The sequence below is a fragment of the Narcine bancroftii genome, chromosome 2 (assembly GCF_036971445.1).
Source record: "Narcine bancroftii isolate sNarBan1 chromosome 2, sNarBan1.hap1, whole genome shotgun sequence".
Classification (NCBI taxonomy): domain Eukaryota; kingdom Metazoa; phylum Chordata; class Chondrichthyes; order Torpediniformes; family Narcinidae; genus Narcine; species Narcine bancroftii.
The window spans coordinates 157,524,605-157,546,943 of NC_091470.1; the positions used below are offsets into that span (position 1 = coordinate 157,524,605).

Sequence of the window (22,339 nt, forward strand, 5' to 3'; positions counted from 1 at the left end):
TTTGTCATGAGTAGAGTCAGCCTTGATGGACGTGCTAGCGGCTTCCTACCCATGGATTAATATCAATGATTTGACTGAGGAAACTGAATGTAATATTTGCAACTTTACTAATGTTTTTGTCCACTGAGGTGTAAAGAAGCTTTGATGGGGTATAAATATACTGAGTGAAGAACCACATGGCTGGCGAAATATAATGTAAGGCAACGTGAGGTTACCTTTCAGTGCAAGCAATAGAATGTATCCCTTGGCTGAGGATTCTGGAACCTGAAATTGTAATCTCAGAACAAGAGTGGACCTGTTAGGACTGAGATAATGGGATTTTTTTTCCTGAGGCTGGTGAAGCTTCCCCAGAGGGTAATAGAGACTCAGTCACTGAGTTTATTCAAAGCAGTGAAAGATTTATTTCTGAATATTAAGGAATGAGAAATATGGTGATTAAATTTTAAATTTAATTTTTTTTTTTAAAACATTTAGATATACAGCACAGTAACAGGTCCTTTTGGCCCACGAGTCCATGCCGCCCAACTTACACCCAATTAACCTATGTTACAAATGGTGGGAGTTAACTGGAGCAAACCCACAGAGACACGGGGAGAAAGTACAAACTTCTTACAGACAGCATGGGATTCGAACCCCAGACCCGATCATTAGTGCTGTAAAGGTGTAGCTCTAAACCGCTACACCAACCATTCTGCTCCAATGATAATGCAGGAAAATTGAGTTAAGGTTGAAAACCAACAATTGCAGAGAAAGCTTGAAGGAATGAATAGTCCAGACCTATTTTGTTCTTAAGTTCATGTTTCAAAATTTTTGGCTCCCTCTTCTCAAAATCCCTATATTCTTGCAAGCTCTAGCCATCCAACCTGTCCTCAATATCTTTGATGCTGTTTTTACCTCTGCATTATCTGTGAGCAACTCATCTTGCCTTTCTCAATTTTTCTGCAGCTTTTGATACAATATTCATTGCCAAATCTCCTGTTCCCCAGTTAAGTGGAACCATGTCTACCCGACTCGGTTTTGACTTTTCCATACATGCACAAAGGCTATACTGCAAAGGATTTGGTTCCCTTGCCTGCACCATTACGATGAAGCATTTATTTTACATACAGAGAACGTGGTGGAATCAGAAGCAATTACTCCATTTTAGAGGCATTCCATAGTGGCAGTGGCATAGAAGGGTATGGACCCAATGCAGGTAACTGTAGATGGCATAAAGGCTGGTACGTGTGGTGAGCCAAAGGGCCTGGCTCTATGCTATACAACTCTATGACCATGTTATTGCGGCCTATTTTGTACATTTCTTACTACAGTGGGCCTGATCAGGCAGGATAGAATTGGGCATTTTACAACCATGTGGCTACAGTGTAAATTTTGACCCACTCCTTTCTATATTTATCATTAGAGATTCACAAGGCAAATCAGGTGTCATCCATCAAAATTTAATCCAACGGTTTACAAAAGGAAAAATATAGGTACAGAATTTGAGCAGAACACAATAATATAAACAAGATTTGAATGAGATATCACATTTTCCCCCCCACCCCAACATTCGCTTTTCCCTAGCCCCCACCTTTTAAGTTTACCTTCTATTGCTTCTTTTTAAAGAGTTATTCCTACACGCATAGTTCCAATAGCATTGAACACTGATATCACACACAGACTCGTTACCCAGGAGTCTGTAGTGTCCAACAGTAGACAGTTCTACTTTCAGGCTATCCATGTACGTACACTCACCAGTGAAAGCCACTAATTGATAGGAGTGGAAAGGTCAATATCCTTTAGGCCCCCTCCTCCCCACTGTCAACCCGTCAGGGAATTGCCCATGTCTTTGCAGAGTTAGGGTGCAAAGCTGGAAGGATCATGCTGCTTCAGCACTCACACCACACGCACTACACCATCAAATGCATGGTTTGAACTCCTACGGATTAAAAATACTCGATCATTACACAAAATTCATCTAAATAAATGTCACTTATAAGTGCTGTACAAGTGGCAGTGTGTTTCTTCAGTAACCCCCTCTTGCCTGATGGGTTTATGTTTCTGCCTGTATCTGAGAATGTAAGTGACTCTCTTCCAACACCACCCTTGCTATTCACTTACATGGCTTTTATCTTTCTCTCCCTCTTCTCTCTGCACACATGTGCGTGCATGTGTGTTCTCCAATCTGTGTTTTGTGAGCGTGTATACATGTTTGTATGTATTTATATGCACACGAGCCTGTGCTGTTATACGTCCATTTCTGTGTCTGTGTGTGTGTCCCTCATTTCTCTGTTCATTTTGGTGTGTTTGTAAGTACATCTCTGACCCTATGTTGCGCCTCGTATGCATATGTGAAATACTTTTTTCGTCTCGGTCTGGATGTCGGTTGCTCGCAAACTATTCCTGTAGCTGAGATTCAATTTCCTTCTCCATGTTTATCTCCCATTTTCTCACCCTGTCTAGAAAATTGATCATCAGAAAATTAAATGCAAGGATTTTGAAAAAAAAGTTTATACAGATTTACAAACTATAATTTTATATACAAATAGTTATGCGATTGAAATGGCTATGCACAGGGATTTCTGTCAGATACAAGCCTTGATTTCTGGTATTGTGAACCGAATACTGGTCATCAAATTCTAATTATACTTTGTTGGACCCTTAGTGAGGTATATATTATTATCTGAATGGGATTTCTACAACAAATGTTATTCTTTAAAGACTTTCTCTTTTTTTTTTAAATTTTGCTATACTTTGTTTTTTTTCCCCTCTATAACCTCAACAAATAAAACAAACTGAATTGTTATACCACATATTTTTCTCCATTTTGCTAGGCTTCCTCTTTGGCAGATTTGAGAGCCATATCCTTCTCACGGTGAATGATATGATGCGGTTCAACTATTCCTGGAGAGGCCTCTTCCTCATTTAGAATTCCGTTAAAAAGTTGAGAATCTTGATGCTGCTCCTTGCCGCAGGCCTGGCAGCTGCAGTGTAGAATTTTCTCCACCAGCTTGTCTACCCTGGGCATTTCCTCGTTGCCAGGACATTCCAATTTGACCTGCAAGCGATATTTTTAGGATTGAGCCTTTGAAGTTGTTGTGACTTAGATAACCTGTTGGCCGTGCAAGAAAATTAGGGAAAAACAATTGCAGGTGCTTGAAATCTGAAAACAAAACAGCAGGCCAGGCAGCATCTGCAGAGGGAGAGATACTGAATCAGTTATGTTTTTTTCCCGGAACACATGCTGCTTAAAAAGGTCAGAACGGGAAGGAGGGTGCCATTCCCATATTTTATCTCCTAGATCCCTAGTTAATTTCCCAGAATGCCAGCAGTCTAAGATTAACTGCAGACATTCTGTGAACAATGGGCTAATGAGTAGTACGTATCGATGGCGTGCGTTGCAAGTCCTTCCTCTTTAATTACCACACTTCCAGTATGCTGTCGAAGCTTGTGTAAGGAAATGGAGATTTCGCATTTTGGTCGACGTTGGACATTCTTCAGACCAGTAAAATCACGCAAATTCTATTTTTAAAAAAAGCATAAATGTTTCAGATCTGAGAAGAAGGGGAGATGGGATTCCTAACTCTCTTTCTCTTTCCACAGATGCTGCGTAACCTGCTGATTGTTTCCAATATTTTCTTTTTCTATTGCAGTGGGAGAGTCTTGATGGGATGTAAAAAAAAAAGAGGATGAAAATTAATCAGGATGTGAAGCTTGGAATCCTCAGACATGGGTTTTAAAAGCTGGCAAGTTGCAGGAGGATGAGAAGGTAAGCTTTGACATTCTGGATAAGAACTTTAGAGAAGGAGATAATGCAATGAATCTTTATGTTTGAACAGTGAATCTGTAGGAGGGAGTATGAAAGGATCTGATGAGGATTTCAATCGAAACAATGGGGGGGGAAAAAAGGTTAGAAATCTCCTGGCCAAATGTCGGGATAAGATGGAGGGGGTTTGAAAGCCTGCAGCGAGTGTGAGTGCATAGATCAAAGGACGAATAGGATGCATATATCCAGACAGAGCGACTGTGTTCATTGAGTCAGGGAGGCAGAGTGTACAAAGACAGGAAGGTGACACTGTTACTTACAATTTCCCACATGGACTGTGCTGGCATGCAAGAGTCACAGTGAACCAGGGATTCTGTTGATTGTGGAAAGGTATTGGGCACACTGTAGCTGAAACATTGGCCAAGGCACGCTCTGAGGGGGGGAAAAAAAACCCATTTTCTGTTAATATATTGTTTCATTGTTCTTGTAAGTCAACCCACATTTTTTTGGCTGAGATAAAATTGGATTAATCACATTAATATCAATGAACCAGACAACCAAGGTGAGGTGGAGTTCCGTATGCCCTTTCTTTATTACTCCCCACGACCACTGCTAGCCAAAGATGGTGACCTCGTAACATGGTGTCCAGATTTGCAGGCAGGCTCTGGCCCTTGGTCAGGTCCCCTTCTTCGCGAGTGAGCCATATAAATAGAGCTGGATGACAGTGCAACATTGGCTCATGAATGAGACATTCACAAGCAGGAAAACAAAACTAAAACAGACTGCAATTTTACAATGAAGTGAGTCCATTTCTTCTGATGAAACTTAACACGAGCAACAAGACTCTGAATTCCCTTTGAGTTGTGCAATGTTCTTCAACTTTTCGCAAGGATTCAGATCTTGAAGTTCAAAGTGTCAATGAGCCGTGACAATGTTGGTTCACAACTCAAAGACAGTAAGAAAGCAAGCAGTCCTTCCCTGTACGATCAGCCACAGAAGAAGCATAGCAGACGGTTGAAAACTCTTAAGTCTTCAGAGATCCAGTAACTGTTCAACTACCCCAATAATCAGAATTAGCAAAAATAAGTGTATGACATTTCCAGTTTCTCAGTCTTAAAATATCCAAGCCGGGGGTAGTAAAGTCATAATGCAAGAACTTCTGTCCTTTCAAAGAGATATGTATGATTGATTTAACATATATATAATGCTGCTACACCATCCCTGCACCACTTTCTATGAAAGGCTATTTTTAGATCAAGGTCAAAAGTCTCACACACTCACTTCCTGCTCTGTACTTACAGGAAGCCAAGGAGGATTACTCGTCTGGGATAATTTATGACCTTTAATCCCCTCACAAATAATTTCACAATGTTCATAAAAAAGGCAATCCCCGGATTACACAAGGTTTCCGTCCCTGAGAACTGACCGCAAGCCTTTGCACAGTTTGAACTGTGTTTTTCTCGATACTCTACGGTTTGTAACTGTACCCTGTACTCAACATTACATTACATCCTGAACTTTTGTTTTACTGTTGCACCATCTGCTGTACTTAAATATGGGTTGACCTGCCTGGACAGCATTCAAAACAAAGGTTCTCGCTGTATCTTGGTACACATGATGATAAACAATTCAGACTTCAAAATTTCTTTGTAAGTCAGAAATCCATTTTCTACAGCTATGTCATATTGCTGCACATACATTTGCTACAATTCTGTCATGTCATTGAATAATTACCCTAACACTCTACATAATTAAACAAATGGATTCTATACTGTATCTGGTTATTAATGAATACCATGAAACATTTCATTACACTATCTTGAAAGGTGCTTTAAAAATGAATGGGAGAGTTTGTGTAAGGTCAAATTTCTACAAGTCAATTCATTCATAACCCAAGGAGCTCCTGTATGTGATATCTCTGAACATTAGGATGGAAAATCCCATCATCTTTACCAATCCTGAGTATTCCTCTGCATTTTGATCTGCTTCTTGAAATGAATGTTATTTTAATTCAAATGTTCTGGAAAGCTGGGTTAACTTGCTGATATCAATATCTACCTGTTCTTGATGGACTTCGACTCACATCCGGTGTGGCCAACTATCTGGGTGATGTTCTTTGCTTCGCACCAGGCACTTTTATCTGGAAACAATGCCAGTTTGTTGATGGGAGGAGGTGCTGCGACAACTAGAGATGGCAGCAGAATGCCCAACATGAGCCAAAACATTATGGTTAACTGTTCCACCATGGCCCTAGAGGAAAGAAAATGTCAATTAGTAATGAAAGATCAACTAAATTATTACCTCGGCCTATAGATACATCCTTGCAAGTAAAGGATGGGGGAGGGGTGAATGAGAGAGGTGTATGCCCCTTCCTCAACAGATTTCTTCTGGCTTTTCCTCCTCACTATAGATAAAATAATTGGCCTATCTCCAATATCACATACAGTTTGCTTCAAGGAATCTTTGAACAGATCAGGCCATGTTAATGGGGCAGGGAGAGAGGGCAAAAAAAACAAGCTTATATTACAGATGGGTGATCTAACACAGAACTATTCAGAAAGATCAAGTTACCTGAAACTCAATATTGAGTTGAAAAGGCCAAATGGAAGATGAAGAGCTGTTACTCAAGCTTATATGGAATCTTGTGTGAAGCTACAAACAGATGTCAGAATAGGAGACTGGTGGGCAACAGAAAGCTGAGGGCATCCAGTCAACTGAAGGCAGATGCATGCAAAGTGGTCATCTAATCTACATTTGGTAGAGATGATCTTACCATCAGATGAGCTGTGATCTCATTGAATGGCAGAGCTGGTTCTATTTCTTATTAGTGTAGATGGGAAATTGATGGTGGATGAAGATTCCATTAACTGAAAAGGCCTGTTTCCATGCAGTAACGTCATGTGTAATCTTGCCATTTTAACCCCTAATCCATGCAATTGAATCAGCCAATAAAAAGAAAACTTCTAAATGGAAGTGATGCAAGATCTACTTGCAGGTCTGTTTTGAACATATTTTCCAAAAACAGTCCCTTGCCCTATCCTGACTGTGGAATTAGAATTACAGTGCTTGACCACATTATGGCACCTTCCAATCAATAAATCCCATAGCCTCTTTTCAGTTGAGTAGGTTGTCGAATGAATTTCCTGTGAGCCAGTGAATTTAGCTTTGATATTGTTCTGCAGGTGACAAATTTCTGGAGGATAGGCTGGGCTAGGGGAATTATTTCACTCTACCCCAGAGTAGTTTGCAAATGGTGAAAGATGGAATGCTGACACAAAGTTGACGTTCTTCCCCTATTCACCAAACAAAATGAAGTGCAATCTAGTTGATACCAGACCTACACCAACCTCTGGTGAAGATTCATGCTCAGACAATGAAAGGTTGAATAAGTGATATAAAGAACAGCTCACAGATGTGCAATGTTTGCCAACTCCAGACAGTTGTTAACTCGACCTGCAACATCTCAGGAACCAAACTTCATTTAATTGAGGCACCGTCTTTAAAAAAAAAAGCAGCCTCTGTTCTCAAAGACACCCACCACCCAGGCCATGCCCTCTTCACTATGCTACTATTGGGAAAAAGGTACAGGGGCCTAAAGACAGCCCTGAGTGGCACAAGGACGGCTTCTTCCCCACTGCCATCAGATTCCTAAATAATCAATGAACCAAAGACACTGCTTTACTTTTCATGCACTGCTATTTTTATTATTATATTTTTATAGTAATGTCATAAGATGGTTATAATATGAATGTTTGCACTAGGACGCTGCCACAAAACTCTGAATTTCAAGACAATAAATCCGGATTGTGATCTGTCTTGATCTCTCCATTTCAAAATCAACTCAACATACTTTTTAAATTGGCCTCTCACGATAGTGTCCAACTTGCAAACAACGTTGCTTCATTTCAGGATCTGTACAAAAAACACTTGCTTTTCCCTAATATTTGATCTTAAAATAAAAGTCTTGTGGGAGATGCATTCCAGAGAGGGTGAACCTTGGAATGAAATTGGTTGGGAAAGGGCAGATGAGAAGCCCACGTGAAATGATGGGGATGGACTCAGTGATTGTCCAGCTTTTGACATGGATTGATGAAGACCCACGGGAATATAATGATCTGGAAGACTGCCACAAGAACAAAAACAGTTGAGAACCAATTCCATAATAGTTGCAAGAAAAGCAAAATACTGCTATTCATATCCTATCTCCATTTCATGTACACACCTCTTGGTTATTCATATATCAGGGAAGTTGGCTGTACAGTATCTGAGCTTTGCCACTTTATTGGATTTTTCAACCAAACTGACTACAGGCTACATAGCTACCCCCAACTACATTAACTGTCTTCATCCTCGGGAGCTGAGAGAAGGACAAAGGGAAGCATTGCCATGACCCACTCGGAGTGTGTCTGGAGTCTTTGCCTTGTCACTCGCCCAATGGTTCAGGAGGGATTTTCATTGGCCCCCATCCAGAAATAAGGGCACCTTTGCCAAGGGGCTTCTGCATCATACAGCCTGGAGGAATGGAAGCAATGGTCAGTCCCCATAATCTGATTCTGCCAGCGGGCTTCATGGAAGCAATAACTAATTTTTTTAAATTGTAAATTTCTTTGTAAATTTAGACCTACAGCAAAGTAACAGGCCCCTCTGGCCCTTGAGCCAGTGCTGCCCAATTAACCTATACATTTTGAAGGATGGGAGGAAACTGGAGCCCCTGGAGGAAACCCATGCAGATATGGGGAGAACGTACAAACCCCTTGCAGATAGCGCAGGATTCAAACCTGGGCCAGTGGTGCTGTAACAGGGTTGTGCTGACCAGTCAAGAAGTCTGGACCGTTTCTGGGGCAGGAGTGAATATGGGGCTGGTCCCTCCCCGAAACTGCAGGTCACAGTGAGGATACCAAATAGCACAGAATGAAAATAAATAATTGTTTATGAAGCAGAAGAAACATTCTGATAATTTTTTAAAAATCTTATTCAGAGATATCATAATAAAATTTCACTTTTTAATGCCAAGAACACAATGATTTATTATTCCCATGCAAGTTCTATTGCATGTTTTACAGTTAGGGTCACACCATCTGAATTGGCAGGAGTGTAAGAACTCAGCTATCATATTTCATCAGACAGAGAGGCTTCAAATTTGTTTAACTGGCCCCAGTGAAGGCTTTTAAATCTCACACACTGAATGTTGGCCCGGCACAGAGACAACCACATTTCCCATCTGCCAAATGGAGCAAAAGGAGTTTAAAAGCAACTTTTCAAACAGGCCATGGTAATCAAAAGCAGAGCATCATTTGTTATTAAACAATCAGCAACAAGGAAATGGGAAGTTAGCAGAAATAATGTTAATTCTTCCAGGAACTGTGTGCCAGAATTCCTAATTCTAGATATCTATTCCATTTTAACCCTTTGAACTCAGTGTCCCAGATTGCTGGGACTAGTTTTATTCCCAACCACCAGCTGGTTCATATTGATTTTTAACCTTTCATACTGTAGTTTACCCATAGACTCAATCCAGAGTGTATATCATGAAAGGTTAAAAATGGCAGGAGTCCAAAGAGTTAACAAAGTATCCACTAAACTCTGCCTGCAGACAATAGCCTTATGGCATGCCCCATCAACTGCAACTCTTTCCAGTGGTTTAATTGGCCTTATGCTCTCCTTCTTAGCTAGTCCTTAAGGATGGAGGACACCTCCCTTTCAGTCCAGGTGGATGAGTTCCGAAGTGGGTAATGGGATAAATGCAGGCACTGCAGACATGCCGATAGATGTGGCTGATGGGCAGGATTCCCAATACTATCTCAATGTTCTTTCTCCACTTCCAACGGTTATGGGCCAAATGTTCCCAGGAGTCAGTGGGGATGTTGCACTTATTCAAGAAAGCTTTGAGCACCTCCTTGAATAATTTCCTCTGACTGTCTGGTAACCTCCTCCCATGACAGGGCTCCAAATAGAGTGTTCGATTCAGCATCCTGGGTCCAGGAAGGAAAATGCTAGGGCCTGCTCAGCAGAGTCAGTTGAGGGTAACAAGAGCCTTAGTGCTGAGGACCCTGGCCAGGGAGAGGACACCAGTGTTGACTCAATTACCTTTCATGTGAATGACAAGGTTGGGGTGTTTTCTTGCTCTAGGTCTTCCAGGAGGGGGAAGATATGGTAAATACAGGGTGCACTGCTGGAAAAAATAAGCCAACATTATGCCATCACCAATTTCCTCAACTCACAGACCATCCTGATATGACCTTCAACACAATGTTTGTAATTCTTCAAGGTGGTAGCCTTGAGACAATGGTAATACGTGCAGGCTACACCGCATTGCCCAAGATATCATCCTTTCTAAATCATGGAAGGTATCAACAGCCAATTTGGGGTTTTCCCCAAAACCTCATGTGAGAAAATGTTATGCCTGTTGTTAATCTTCCTTGGACACACTGTTAATGTAAGGTTAATCTTAGCAGAATCATCACCAATTTCCTTCTTAATCCATGATCACTCAGTTGCCATCAGAAATCAGTGAGCTCAGTTTAGACAAGGCAACAACATGGGATCTTCAGTTGCATATTTACCCTCCAGAGATACTAATGCATCTTCAGCACTCTTAGTAGATGTAATTCCAGCATTGATTTACATCCCAGTTGCTGAGCTGACTAATTCAGTTTAGATCCAAGGTTTGATACACTTCCAGTAAATCAATCTATCAATCAGGTTCTTCCTAACTATTATGCCAATGCCTACAACCCTTAATCTGTGCCTGTCCATCATTCATAGTCCTCCTTGCTAACATCGTCCTCAACCCATCCACACGTTGCACAACGGGGAATGTGCTGTGGACAACTCAGAGGATGGGGACGCATCTGAAGAAGGGTTTGAGCACAGTACCACGGCACTAGTGCTATGAGTACAGTGCCATTTCACAGAAACATTATTCTGAACAATCTAGGTGAGCAGGTCATTGTTTGACACAGTTATTGGTCATTTAAAAATGCATTGGCTTTGACCGTTTTTGGCCTGTTTTAAAGATTTTAAACAAACATCCAAACTCTAATCAACTTGGGATAATTCCTGCAGCAGGCTTGGCTGCAAGACACACATTTGAACTTTCTAATTGGAAGGCAGCATTCCTGCAGAAATTATATTTTGCAGACACAAGGACCTCCCTTTTCAGTGCTTTAAAGAAGAAAGGCAGACTGATCGGAATGTTTTTCTGTACGTGTGTGTCCATGTGTTTGTGAATGCGTGTGCATGTTTGATTGAATGCACATACAGGGCCCTCCATAATGTTTGGGCATTTGGCTTCACGTGTTTGTGATTGCTCAGGCATGTTTAATTGCTTCATTGGTGCAGGTGTAAGAGAGCCAGGCTTGCTTCTAAGCTTTTGATCAGCTTTGGAGTCTGTAGTTGCCATTTTTCAACACGAGGACCAGAGTTGTGCCAATAAAAGTCAAATAAGTCATTATGAGGCTGAAAAACCAGAACAAAACAGGAAGAAACCGGCCAAGCCTCAGGATTACCAAAATCAACTGTTTGGAACATCGTTAAGAAAAAGCATATTGGTAAGTTTGGTAACTGCAGAGACTGAAGAATTCTCATCATAATGAAGAAAAATCCCCCAACGGCCCATCCAACAGACCAGAAACACTCTTCAGGAGGTAGATGTGGATATGTCAATGAATACTATCCACAGAAGACTTCATGAACAGAATTTCAATGCCTATACTGCAAGATACAAACCATTAGTTTTGCCAAGTATTTAAAAGAGCCTGCAGAATTCTGGAAAAAGGTCTTGTGGACAGATGAGACTAAGATTAACCTGTATCAGACTGATGCCAAGAGCAAAGTGAAGAGGCGTGAAGCAACTGTGCAAGATCCAAAGCTTACCACCTCATCTGTGAAACATGGTGGTGGGGGTGTTAGGGCCTGGTCATGTCTGGCTGCCACAGGTACTGGTGTACTTATCTTCATTGATGATGTAACTGATGATGGCAGTAGCAAAATGATTTCTGAGGCTTATAGAAACATTTTATCTGCTCAAGTTCGAGCAAATGCCTCCAAGCTCATTAGATGGCATTTCATCCTCCAGCAAGACAATGATCCCAAACAGACTGCTAAAGCAACAAAAGAGTTTTTCAAAGTTTAAAAACTGAAAAATTCTTGAATGGCAAAGTCATTCACCTGATCTAAATCCAATTGAGTATGCCTTCCATATGCTGAAGAGAAAGTTTAAGGGGACAAGCCCTTGAAACAAGCAGGAGCTGAAGATGGCTCCAGTAGAGGCCTGGCAGAGCATCACCAGAGAAGATACTCAACACTTGGTGATGTCTGTGAATTGCAGACTTCACGCTGTCATTGTATGCAAGGGCTATACAACAAAGTACTAAACATGACTAATATTACACACCATTGCTATGTCCCTAATATTATAGGGCCCTGAAATGAGGGGACTATGTATAAAAAGTGCAGTAATTTCTACATGGTCAAACCAAAATGTGTACAAAAACCTTGATTAAAATCTGGAATGTGTCCTTCAATTACATGTGAATTATTTGATTACAAATTTAAAACTGGAGCACAGGGAAAAATAAAGGAAAAAAAGTCTTTGTCCCAAACATTATGGAGGGCCCTGAATGTGATGTGCATGTGTGTCCTTGTTTTTGTAGCTGTGTATATGCCTGAGAGAGTGTGTGTGTCTGTCACCCCCTGTAAGGAGGTTCCAACTCCAGCTCGGTCTTTTTGAAATGAAGTGGTGTAAAGACACAAATGCTGGAGAAACTCAGCAGGTCAAACAATGTACTTTATATAGCGAAGATAAAGATACATAACCAACGTTTCATGCTCGAGGCCTTCACCAAGGTATGAGCAAAATGTAGGTAGTCTTAGGCATGAAACATTGGTTATGTGTCTTTATCTTTGCTACATAAAAGTACACTGACCTGCTGAGTTTCTCCAGCATTTTGCTTTTACTTCAGTCACACTGTCTGTAGACTTTCAGGTTTTACTTCAGGTATCAGTTGTGGGAGAACCATCTGAAAAAACTTGCAAAGTGATGAGCACATCAGGAAATATGCTAACAGGGTTACACAAGGTGAGTGGGAGAATGTCTGTGTGGAGCATTAACATCATCACAAAGAACATTTGGTGTCCTATTTATGTTAAGTCCAGTTCCTGGTGAAGCCAGAGTAAGGCTTGCTCTAGAATATGTACAAGGAGTCAAGATTTGTACCAGATCTGGCAGCTGCAATGAGTACAGATTACATGACTGCTTTTGGCATGAACATCAACTCTGAGATCAAGTGATCACCAGCTCCTGACTTTCTGCATCTCCCTTGGACAAATGACAGCCATTACCTGTCTCGATCACCAGAACAGATGGCAAGAAACTATTCAACAACACGCAACCCAGGTATTCGTCGACCCCCACATCTGCAGATTTTCATGTTTAGCTCCAGATATGACTTCATTCAGTGAAACACGAGTGTCTGCAGAGGCTATAAACAGGAAGCTGGAGGAACATACTCCTTCCCCCATTTTATCCCCAGTCTTTAACACAGATGCCTGCCTTTTTTCTTACTCATGGCTTGAAGTGCAGGTCAGGCCCAAAATGTCGGTATCATATTTTTACCTCCTATGGACGCTACAAGACTTGCTCAGTTCCTCCAATATCTATGTCTTTTTTTATATATATATATCTTATTTTGAGAATTTTCAATCAACATACAGTCAAAATGAAGAATAATCAAAGAAGAACATCAATATCAACAATATTAACAAAATAATAAAACATCAATCCACATGTCGATATTAAAGTGAGAAAAAAGTCAACATGTGAATCAATTATGATGAAGCTATAAAAATTACAATAGTACCACAAAAATGCAAATTCTACGTCCATCTTGAACCAAAGGGAGAAAAAGATGATAGGTAATAGAAGAGCAAAATAAGAGGAACCCTCCCACTCCCCAAGAAAGAATAAGAAAAAGAAAAGATTGGCTTCACCCCGAATAAACCCCACTACCAATCAAGGGACAAATAATCTGTCTTATCTAGGGTCCTTGGCGCTGCAAGCACTGGGAGGAAGAAACAGGAGGAGGAAATTAAAGATTTACCCCCATGTACCTTAGGTATGAATTCCATGTTCTTGAAACGATACTATACCTGTTTCTGAGATTCTAGGTGATCTTCTCCAGGGGAACACAATTATGCATTTCTATCTTCCAGTGGGCTAAACCTGGTTGGGAATCAGATTTCCAAGCAACTGCTATGCATTTCCTGGCAAATGCTAAAGCGAGCTTAACAAATTTTAATTGATATTTCGACAGCCTCATCTTAGGTCTTGCATCTTCTAAATTCCCCAATAAAAATAATTTGGGAGTCTGAGGGTGTCAAATTCAAGTAATTCTTTTTTCTTAAATCTTCCCAGAAAGGCCTCACTCTGGTCCCTTAACACCAGCTCCACAGCCAAAGCCCAGCAGTGCCTCTACTTCCTGTGAAGGCTGAGGAAAGTTTATCTCCCACCCTCCATCCTCACTACATTCTACAGATGATGTATTGAGAGCATCCTGTGCAACTGTATCATCAGCTTGGACCACAAGACCCTGAAGAAGATAGTGAAGTCAGCAGGAAAGATCATTGGGAGCTCTCTTTGTACCATGAAGGACGTCTACAACACTCGATGCAGTCGAGAGGCAAATAAACATTGTGAAGAATTCAACACACCCCTCAAGTAAACTGTTCTCCCATCTGGCAGTTGGTACCATAGCACTTGGGTCCTTGCGTCCAGATTTGGCAACAGATTTTTCCCCCAAGCCATCAGGATCCTGATTTCCAGAACATATATAGATAGTGTACCGTGGACCATGGATAGTGTACCGTGATATTATGACTTAATATTTTCATGTGTTTAACTTCTATTCTAACTTATATTTATGTAAATATGCTCTGTGATCCTGGAGAAACTCTTATCTTGTCTTTACTGTGCAAGCATGGTATGAACGATAAAGGTGACGACTTGAACTGCCGACAGCCATTACAGTCCACTCCTGAGGGACCTTCAATGCCCCCAGCAGTCAGTCCAAACACTTCTCCAGTGGATCAAACCACAATTGCTGTCTTCTCATGAGCAAGTGCGAGGTGAGTTCTGTGTCACCTCCCATCGATGCTTTCCCCAGAGATTTACTGCATGTTCAAACATCAGGATCTGTCACATCAAAACAAACCCCCCCCCCCCCACCCCCCACCAATTGCTTTCACACACATCAAGAGGTCTGAGCACAAGGCATAGAGCAGAACCTTATCCAAGTTTGAAGAACAAGAACTTGGAAATTAAAAAGAGAAGAAACTTACCGAAATGTGAAAACGTCTTGTTTTGGACAACATAATCATCCAGTTTCAGTCTAATGATACCTTTGGCCAAGAGTTTGGTTGAATAGTGAAATACCTTGGTTAGTTCTAAGCTTGAAGTCATGGGGAGTTGACAGCTTTTGCCCAGAACCTAATGGGCAGGATCAAGTCATTGTTTGGTTGGGGAGGAGTCACGTGATGGAGTAGTGGCCGGTAGGGTAAAACCAGCCCTCGCCAGAAAAAAAGAAAAAAAGTCAAGACAAAGTTCAACAAATATAAAATATAAATAAAAGATAAAGTTGCAGAGAAGAGAAAGAAGATGGCAACCAAGAAGGAAAAAGTAAAAATGGGAAAAAAAAAGACAGCGGAAAAGAAAGGAGAAGGCCTTACCTGCATGAAGGAACAGGGAGCCACGGTGGTGAAGAGCGCCCGATCTCAGAGGTTGGTGTCGGCCCTGTGGAGTTGCGACCCCCTGACCGCTAGATTGCAGAAATGGCTCTCTGAGCCAAACAAAATTGCACAACTGCACAATCTAAGGTAAAGGAAAACACTGATGGAAGGGGAGCTCAGCTGAGGAGTGGGCAATCACGGCACGACCAGCTGAGGGACCCCCCGACACCAGGACTCTCAGCTGGATGAGGAGGAAAGCGGCAGGAGAGGGACTGAAATCCAGCTGAGAAAGAAAGTCATCGGGGTGAACGGCAAAAGGAGCAACAGTAGGAGGCTCGACAGATGAGCAGCTCAGAAGGAGAAGACCAACATCAAGAGGCCAAGCAAGAAGAGGCCTGACAAAGTGAGACAAGCAACTCATTAGAAAAATCAGAACAGACACAGATACAAAGAAGAGGAAGAAAACAAAAACACAGGTACAGACACAGAAGAAGAGGAAAAAAGACCAAGATCTTCACAGAGAGATAGAAGGTAAAACTGATGGAGAGAATATACATAAAGCTTTTTTTGAAGAATAAATGAAAGAATTAAAAGAATGGTTGTCATTAGAATTTAGTGCAATTAAAAGAAAAATGAAAAGAACAGAAGATAAAATGCTAAGTTTTATGACAGAAATAGGGAAGAGTAGAAAATGTGGAAGAGCGAGAAACGGCTGTAGAAATGGAAGTAAATTACATAAGACGAAAATTGGAAGAAAGTGACAAAAAATTAAAAAGATACAAGAGTTCTTATCTCAGAAAATTGATATGTTGGAAAATTATAATTGGCGAAACCACATAAAAATAGTGGGCCTGAAGGAAGGACATGAAGGAATTTATAAAAGGATGGATCCCGAAGGTCCTGGAAATGAGAGAAATGCAGGAAGAAATGGAAATAGAAAGGGAACACAGAGGACTAGCTCCAAAACCACAGACACATCAAAAACCAAGATCCATCTTAGTAAAATTTTTGAGATATACGACAAGAGAATACATAATGAAACGGGCAAGGAATAAAGTTAGAGAAGATAATAAGCCATTGGAATACAAGGGTCAAAAAATAATTTTTTACCCAGACATAAGTTTTGAACTCTTAAAGAGGAGGAAGGAGTTTAATACAGCGAAAACGATTTTATGGAAAAAAGGTTACAAATTCATGTTAAGACATCCAGCCGTGCTTAAAATATTTATACACGGGGAGCAAAACAGACTGTTCTTGGATGCAGAGGAAGCGCAAGAATTCTCAGAACGTTTACAGGACAGAAGAAGAGATGAAGAGATGTAACAAGAATGAAGAATGACGATAAAGTATACATAAAGATGTAAAAACAATATATATGTAAAGAAGTAAAGAGGGAAAAGAGAAGGGAAGGAAGGAAGGGGGGGAAAAAGAGAGCTTTGTTATATGTGTTTTAAAAAAAATTTTTTGGGGAAGGCTGGGGGGAGAGGAAATAACTGTCACTGCAAAATCAGTTGACGCTTGGGAGCAAGATCACAATCCAAATGGAAAGGGGAGTTGTGGTTGCCCGGCAAGGGATAAGGGGCAACTCAGAGAGGGTGGGAGCATTTGGGGTTAAGGTATTATTGGGTGTGGGAACTGTTGGGGTATCTTGTATTTTAAATGTGTTGTATATTTAATAAGGTAAAGCTAAGAGATGAAAATGGGGAGGAGGTGGAAAAGAGGTGTAGGCAAGATACAAGATGGCCACGTTGAACTATATGACTATAAACATTAATGGAATACATAACCAAATTAAAAGAAAGAGGCTACTAAATTTATTGAAGAAGGAAAAAATAGATATCGCATTTGTGCAGGAAATACATCTATCTGAAGTGGAACATAATAAATTAAAGAGAGACTGGGTAGGACATGTAGCGGTAGCATCATATAATTCAAAAGCTAGAGGTGTAGCTGTATTAATTAACAAAAATTTACCAATCAAAATAGAGGAGGAAATAATGGATCAAGCAGGGAGGTATGTAATGATAAAGTGTCAGATATATTCAGAATTTTGGAATTTGCTCAATATATATGCGCCTAACGAGGAGGATCAAAAGTTTATATAGGATATTTTTTGGAAGATTGCAGACACACAAGGAAATATACTGATAGGAGGGGATTTTAACCTTAATTTGGATCCAATGTTGGATAAAACTTGACAAAAGACAAGCAAAAAGAATAAAGTGGCCAAATTTATGGTTAAATCAAGCAGGAAATTAAACTTATAGATATATGAAGGAGGCAACACCCAAGAGAGAAGAAACTTTCATATTATTTGAGTGGGCACAAAACTTAACTCAAGGATTGATATGTTTTTGTTGTCAGCCCATATTCAAGGGAGAGTTAGGAAAATTGAGTATAAAGTTAGACTACTATCAGATCATTCACTCCTATTATTAGCAATAGAACTGGAGGACATCCCACCAAGAACATATAGATGGAGGTTAAACTCCATGCTACTTAAAAGGCAGGAATTTAGGGAGTTTATTGAATGCCAAATCAAAACATATTTTGAAATAAACACAGAATCAGTGAAAGACAAATTTATATTATGGGACGCAATGAAAGCCTTCATTAGAGGACAGATAATAAGTTATGTAACAGATGAAAAAGGATTACAATTGGGAAATAGAGCAGTTGGAAAGGGAGATAGTAAGTACAGAAAAGGAATTTGTAAAAAGAGATGATATTACGAAAAGGACAGAATTGGGGGACAAAAAATAAAATACGAAACATTACAAACGTATCAGGTGGAGAAGAACATAATGAAGATAAAGCAAAAGTATTACGAACTGGGAGAAAAAACACAAAATATTAGCCTGGCAACTTAAAACAGATCAAGCTAAAAGAACTGTATTGGCATCAAGGAAAAAGGACAAACAAATTACATATAACCCAACAGAGATTAATGAAAACTTTAAGGAATTTTATGAACAATTATACCAAACTAAGAAAAAGGGGAAAGATGATAAAAATGAGGAATTTTTAGCTAAAATTGAACTGCTAAAATTGCAAGAAGAGGAACAAAACAAACTAATAAAACCATTTGAAATAGAGGAAGTACAGGATATATTAAAAAAACTGCCGAACAATAAAACACCAGGAGAAGATGGATTTCCAATAGAGTTATATAAAACATTTAAAGAGTTATTAATTTCTCCTCTCCTGGAAGTAATGAACCAGGTAGAAGAAACAGAAAACTTGCCAGATTCATGTAAGACAGCAATAATTACAGTAATACCAAAGACGGGGAAGGATCCATTAACACCAGCATCATATAGACCAATATCTCTACTTAACTCAGATTATAAGATAATAGTGAAATTATTAGCAAACAGATTGGCTGATTGTGTACCAAAAATAGTAAAACAAGATCAAACTGGATTTATGAAGAAAAGACAAACAGCAGATAATGTCTGTAAACTTATTAATCTAATTCATGCAGTTCAAGGAAATAAGAAGCCAACAGTGATTGTTGCTTTAGATGCAGAAAATGCCTTTGATGGAGTAGAGTGGAACTATTTAATTAAAGTATTACAGAGGTTCAATCTACCAGAAGAGTATATTAATTAGATTAAAGCATTGTATAATGGTCCATTGGCGAAGGTAGCAGTAAATGGATATGTATCGAATCACTTTAAATTAAGTAGGTCAACTAGTCAGGGATGTCCACTATCCCCCTCATTGTTCGCCTTAGCAATAGAACCTTTGGCAGAACTGATAAGAATAGAAAATAAAATAAAAGGAATAAAAATAAAGGAGGAGGAGTATAAAATCAGCTTATTTTTAGATGACATCATGGTATACCGAACAGAACCAGAGATATCAATAAAAGAATTACATAAGAAATTGAAGAAATATCAGGGTACAAGATCAACGCAAATAAAATTGATGTGATGCCAATGAGTAACGCAGATTATACAGAATTTTAAAAAAGAATCATCATTTAAATGGCAAGCACAAGCAATCCGATACCTAGGGATCAGGTTAGATAATAACTTAAGCCACTTGTACAAACGAAATTATCAGCCACTAATAAATAAATTGTAGGAAGACTTAGAACATTGGAAAGAATTACTGGTAATGTTGATAGGGAGGGTAAACTGCATTAAAATGAATGTCTTCCCAAGGATACAATACTTATTTCAATTGTTGCCAATTCCCTTAACAGAGAAATTCTTTAATGAACTAAAGAGAATAATAAGGAAATTCTTCTGGAAAGGGAGGAAACCAAGGGTAGCGTTAGATAAATTAACAGAGAGGTATAACCAAGGTGGTTTGCAGTTATCAAACTTTAAAAATTATTATAGAGCCGCACAATTAAGATAGTTATCAGATTTTTACCAGACAAAGGAAAAACCAGACTGGACTAAGATAGAACTAGATAAAATAGGGGAGAAGGAAGAACTAAATCAGAAACTAAATAAAATTACAAAAAATAACATACCAAAAAAACCAGAGATCTTTCTTTTAAGTAACATATGAAGTAAAGAATTAAGCCTCAAATTGGATAAAGTGCAAAAAAGATTCATTATGATAGCCTTGGCAGTAGCAAAAAATGTATAATGTCAAGTTGGAAAATGGAAGAGAGCACGAGAATACAGCAATGGTACATGGAAATGAATAAATGTATTCCATTGGAAAAAAAACCTATAATTTAAAAAATAAAGTCACATTGTTGGAACAAATTTGGGAACCATACATGGAACGGTACATCGTTCCCTGAAGGTAGAAACTCACGTGAATAGGGTGGTGAAGAAGGCTTTTAGTATGCTGGCCTTTATCAATCATTGCATGGAATATAGGAGTTGGGAGGTGATGTTGAGATTGTATAAGACGTTGGTGCGGCCTAATTTGGAGTTCTGGTCGCCTAATTATAGGAAGGATATAAACAAAGTGGAGAGAGTGCAGAGAAGGTTTACCAAAATGTTACCTGGGTTTAAGCATCTAGAGTATAGGGAGAGATTGGACAGATTAGGTCTTTATTCTTTTGAGCGTAGAAGGTTGAGAGGGGATTTGATAGAAGTATTTAAGATTATGAAAGGGATAGACAGAGTGGATGTGGATAGACTATTTCTGTTAAGAGGAAGAAAGATTAAAACAAGAGGACATGAGTTAAGAATTAAGGGGCAGAGGTTTAGAGGTAACATGAGGGGGAACTTCTTTACTCAGAGAGTGGTAGCCGTGTGGAATGAGCTTCTGGGAGAAATAGTGGCGGCGGAGTCAATTGTATTATTTAAGAAAAAGTTGGACAGGTATATGGATGAGAAGAAGATGGAGGGTTATGGGCATTGTGCAGGGAGGTGGGACTAGAGAGGGGTGTTTGGTTCGGTGCGGACTAGAAGGGCCTAATGGCCTGTTTCTGTGCTGTAATTGTTATGTTCTGTTATGTTAACATAACAGAGAGAGAATTTTTGAGATATACAACAAGAGAAAATATACTGGAGCGGGCAAGGAATAAAGTTAGAGAACATAATAAACCATTGGTATACAAGGGTCAAAAAATATATTTTTTTTTATGTAGATAGTTTTGAACTCTTAAAGAGGAAGGAATTTAATACAGCAAAATCGATCCTATGTAAAAAAGGTTATAAATTCATGTTAAGACATCCAGCTGTACTTAAAATATTTATCCCCGGGGAACAAAACACAGTTCTCAGATCCAGATGAAGCACAAGAATTTGCAGAACATTTGCAGGACAGAAGGAGAGATGAAGAGACGTAACAAGAATGAAGAACGGCGATAAAGTATATATAAAGATGTAAAAACAATGTATATGTAAAGAACTAAAGAAGAGAAAAAGAAGGAAGGAATTAAGGGGAAAAAAGGGAGAGCATTATATATGTAAAAAAGTGTTTTCTGGGCAGATGGAGGGGAGAGAATAACCGTCACTGCAAAAATCAGTTAACGCTCGCGAACAGGATCGCAATCCAAATGGAAAGGGGAGTTGTGGTTGCCCGGCAAGGGATAAGGGGAAACTCAGAGAGGTGGGGGGGAATTTGGGGTTAAGGTAATATTGGATGTGGAAGTTGTTGGAGTATTTTATGTTTTAAATGTGTTGTCATATATTGAGGGGGCTGGTGGTGGTGTAGAAGTGGAAATGAGGTGTAAACAGGATACGAGATGGCCACATTGAACTATATGACTATAAACATTAATGGAATACATAACCAAATTAAAAGGAAGAGGCTATTAAATTTACTGAAAAAATAAAAAAAATAGATATAGCATTTGTGCAGGAATTGCATCTAACTGAAGTGGAACATAACAAATTAAAAAGAGATTGGTAGGATACGTAGCGGCAGCATCATATAATTCAAAAACTAGAGGTGTAGCAATATTAATTAATAAAAATGTGCTAATCAAAATAGAGGAGGAAATAATAGATCCAGCAGGGAGGTATGTAATGATAAAGTGTCAGATATATTCAGAATTTTGGAATTTGCTCAATATATATGCACCTAATGAGGAGGATCAAAAGTTTATGCAGGATATTTTTTTGAAGATTGTAGATACACAAGGAAATATAGGAGGGGATTTTAACCTGAATTTGGATCCAATGTTGGATAAAACTGGACAAAAGACAAGCAAAAAGAATAAAGTAGCCAAATTTATGGTTAAATCAATGCAGGAAATGAAACTTATGGATATATGGAGGAGGCAATACCCAAGAGAGAAGGAATATTCATATACTCAAGGATTGATATGTTTTTGTTGTTGGCCCATATTCAAAGGAGAGTTAGGAAAACTGACTATAAAGCTAGTACTATCTGATCATTCACCCCTGTTATTAGCAATAGAACTGGAAGACATCCCACCAAGAACATATA

At 39.4% G+C, this 22,339-nt stretch overlaps 1 protein-coding gene and 1 long non-coding RNA gene across 9 annotated transcripts in view; one reads left to right on the forward strand and one right to left on the reverse strand.

Annotated features, from left to right (window-relative positions):
* Positions 1-1,423: 1,423 nt before the first annotated feature.
* LOC138754492 (neuroblastoma suppressor of tumorigenicity 1-like) overlaps positions 1,424-22,339 on the reverse strand; it is a 39,592-nt gene continuing 18,676 nt past the window's right edge. For all 8 annotated transcript variants that reach the window (XM_069918828.1, XM_069918827.1, XM_069918834.1 and 5 more), the window contains 3 exons: positions 5,804-5,995; positions 4,066-4,177; positions 1,424-3,037 (listed from right to left, as the gene is read on the reverse strand). In XM_069918828.1, coding sequence (XP_069774929.1) covers positions 2,810-3,037; positions 4,066-4,177; positions 5,804-5,991 — 528 coding nt within the window. In that variant the 5' untranslated portion in view covers positions 5,992-5,995 and the 3' untranslated portion in view covers positions 1,424-2,809. The remainder of the gene's footprint in view (positions 3,038-4,065; positions 4,178-5,803; positions 5,996-22,339) is intronic.
* LOC138754495 (uncharacterized) lies at positions 3,422-5,480 on the forward strand. Its single transcript, XR_011351796.1, has 3 exons — positions 3,422-3,484; positions 3,633-3,748; positions 5,047-5,480. It is a non-coding gene; the product is annotated as an uncharacterized lncRNA (long non-coding RNA).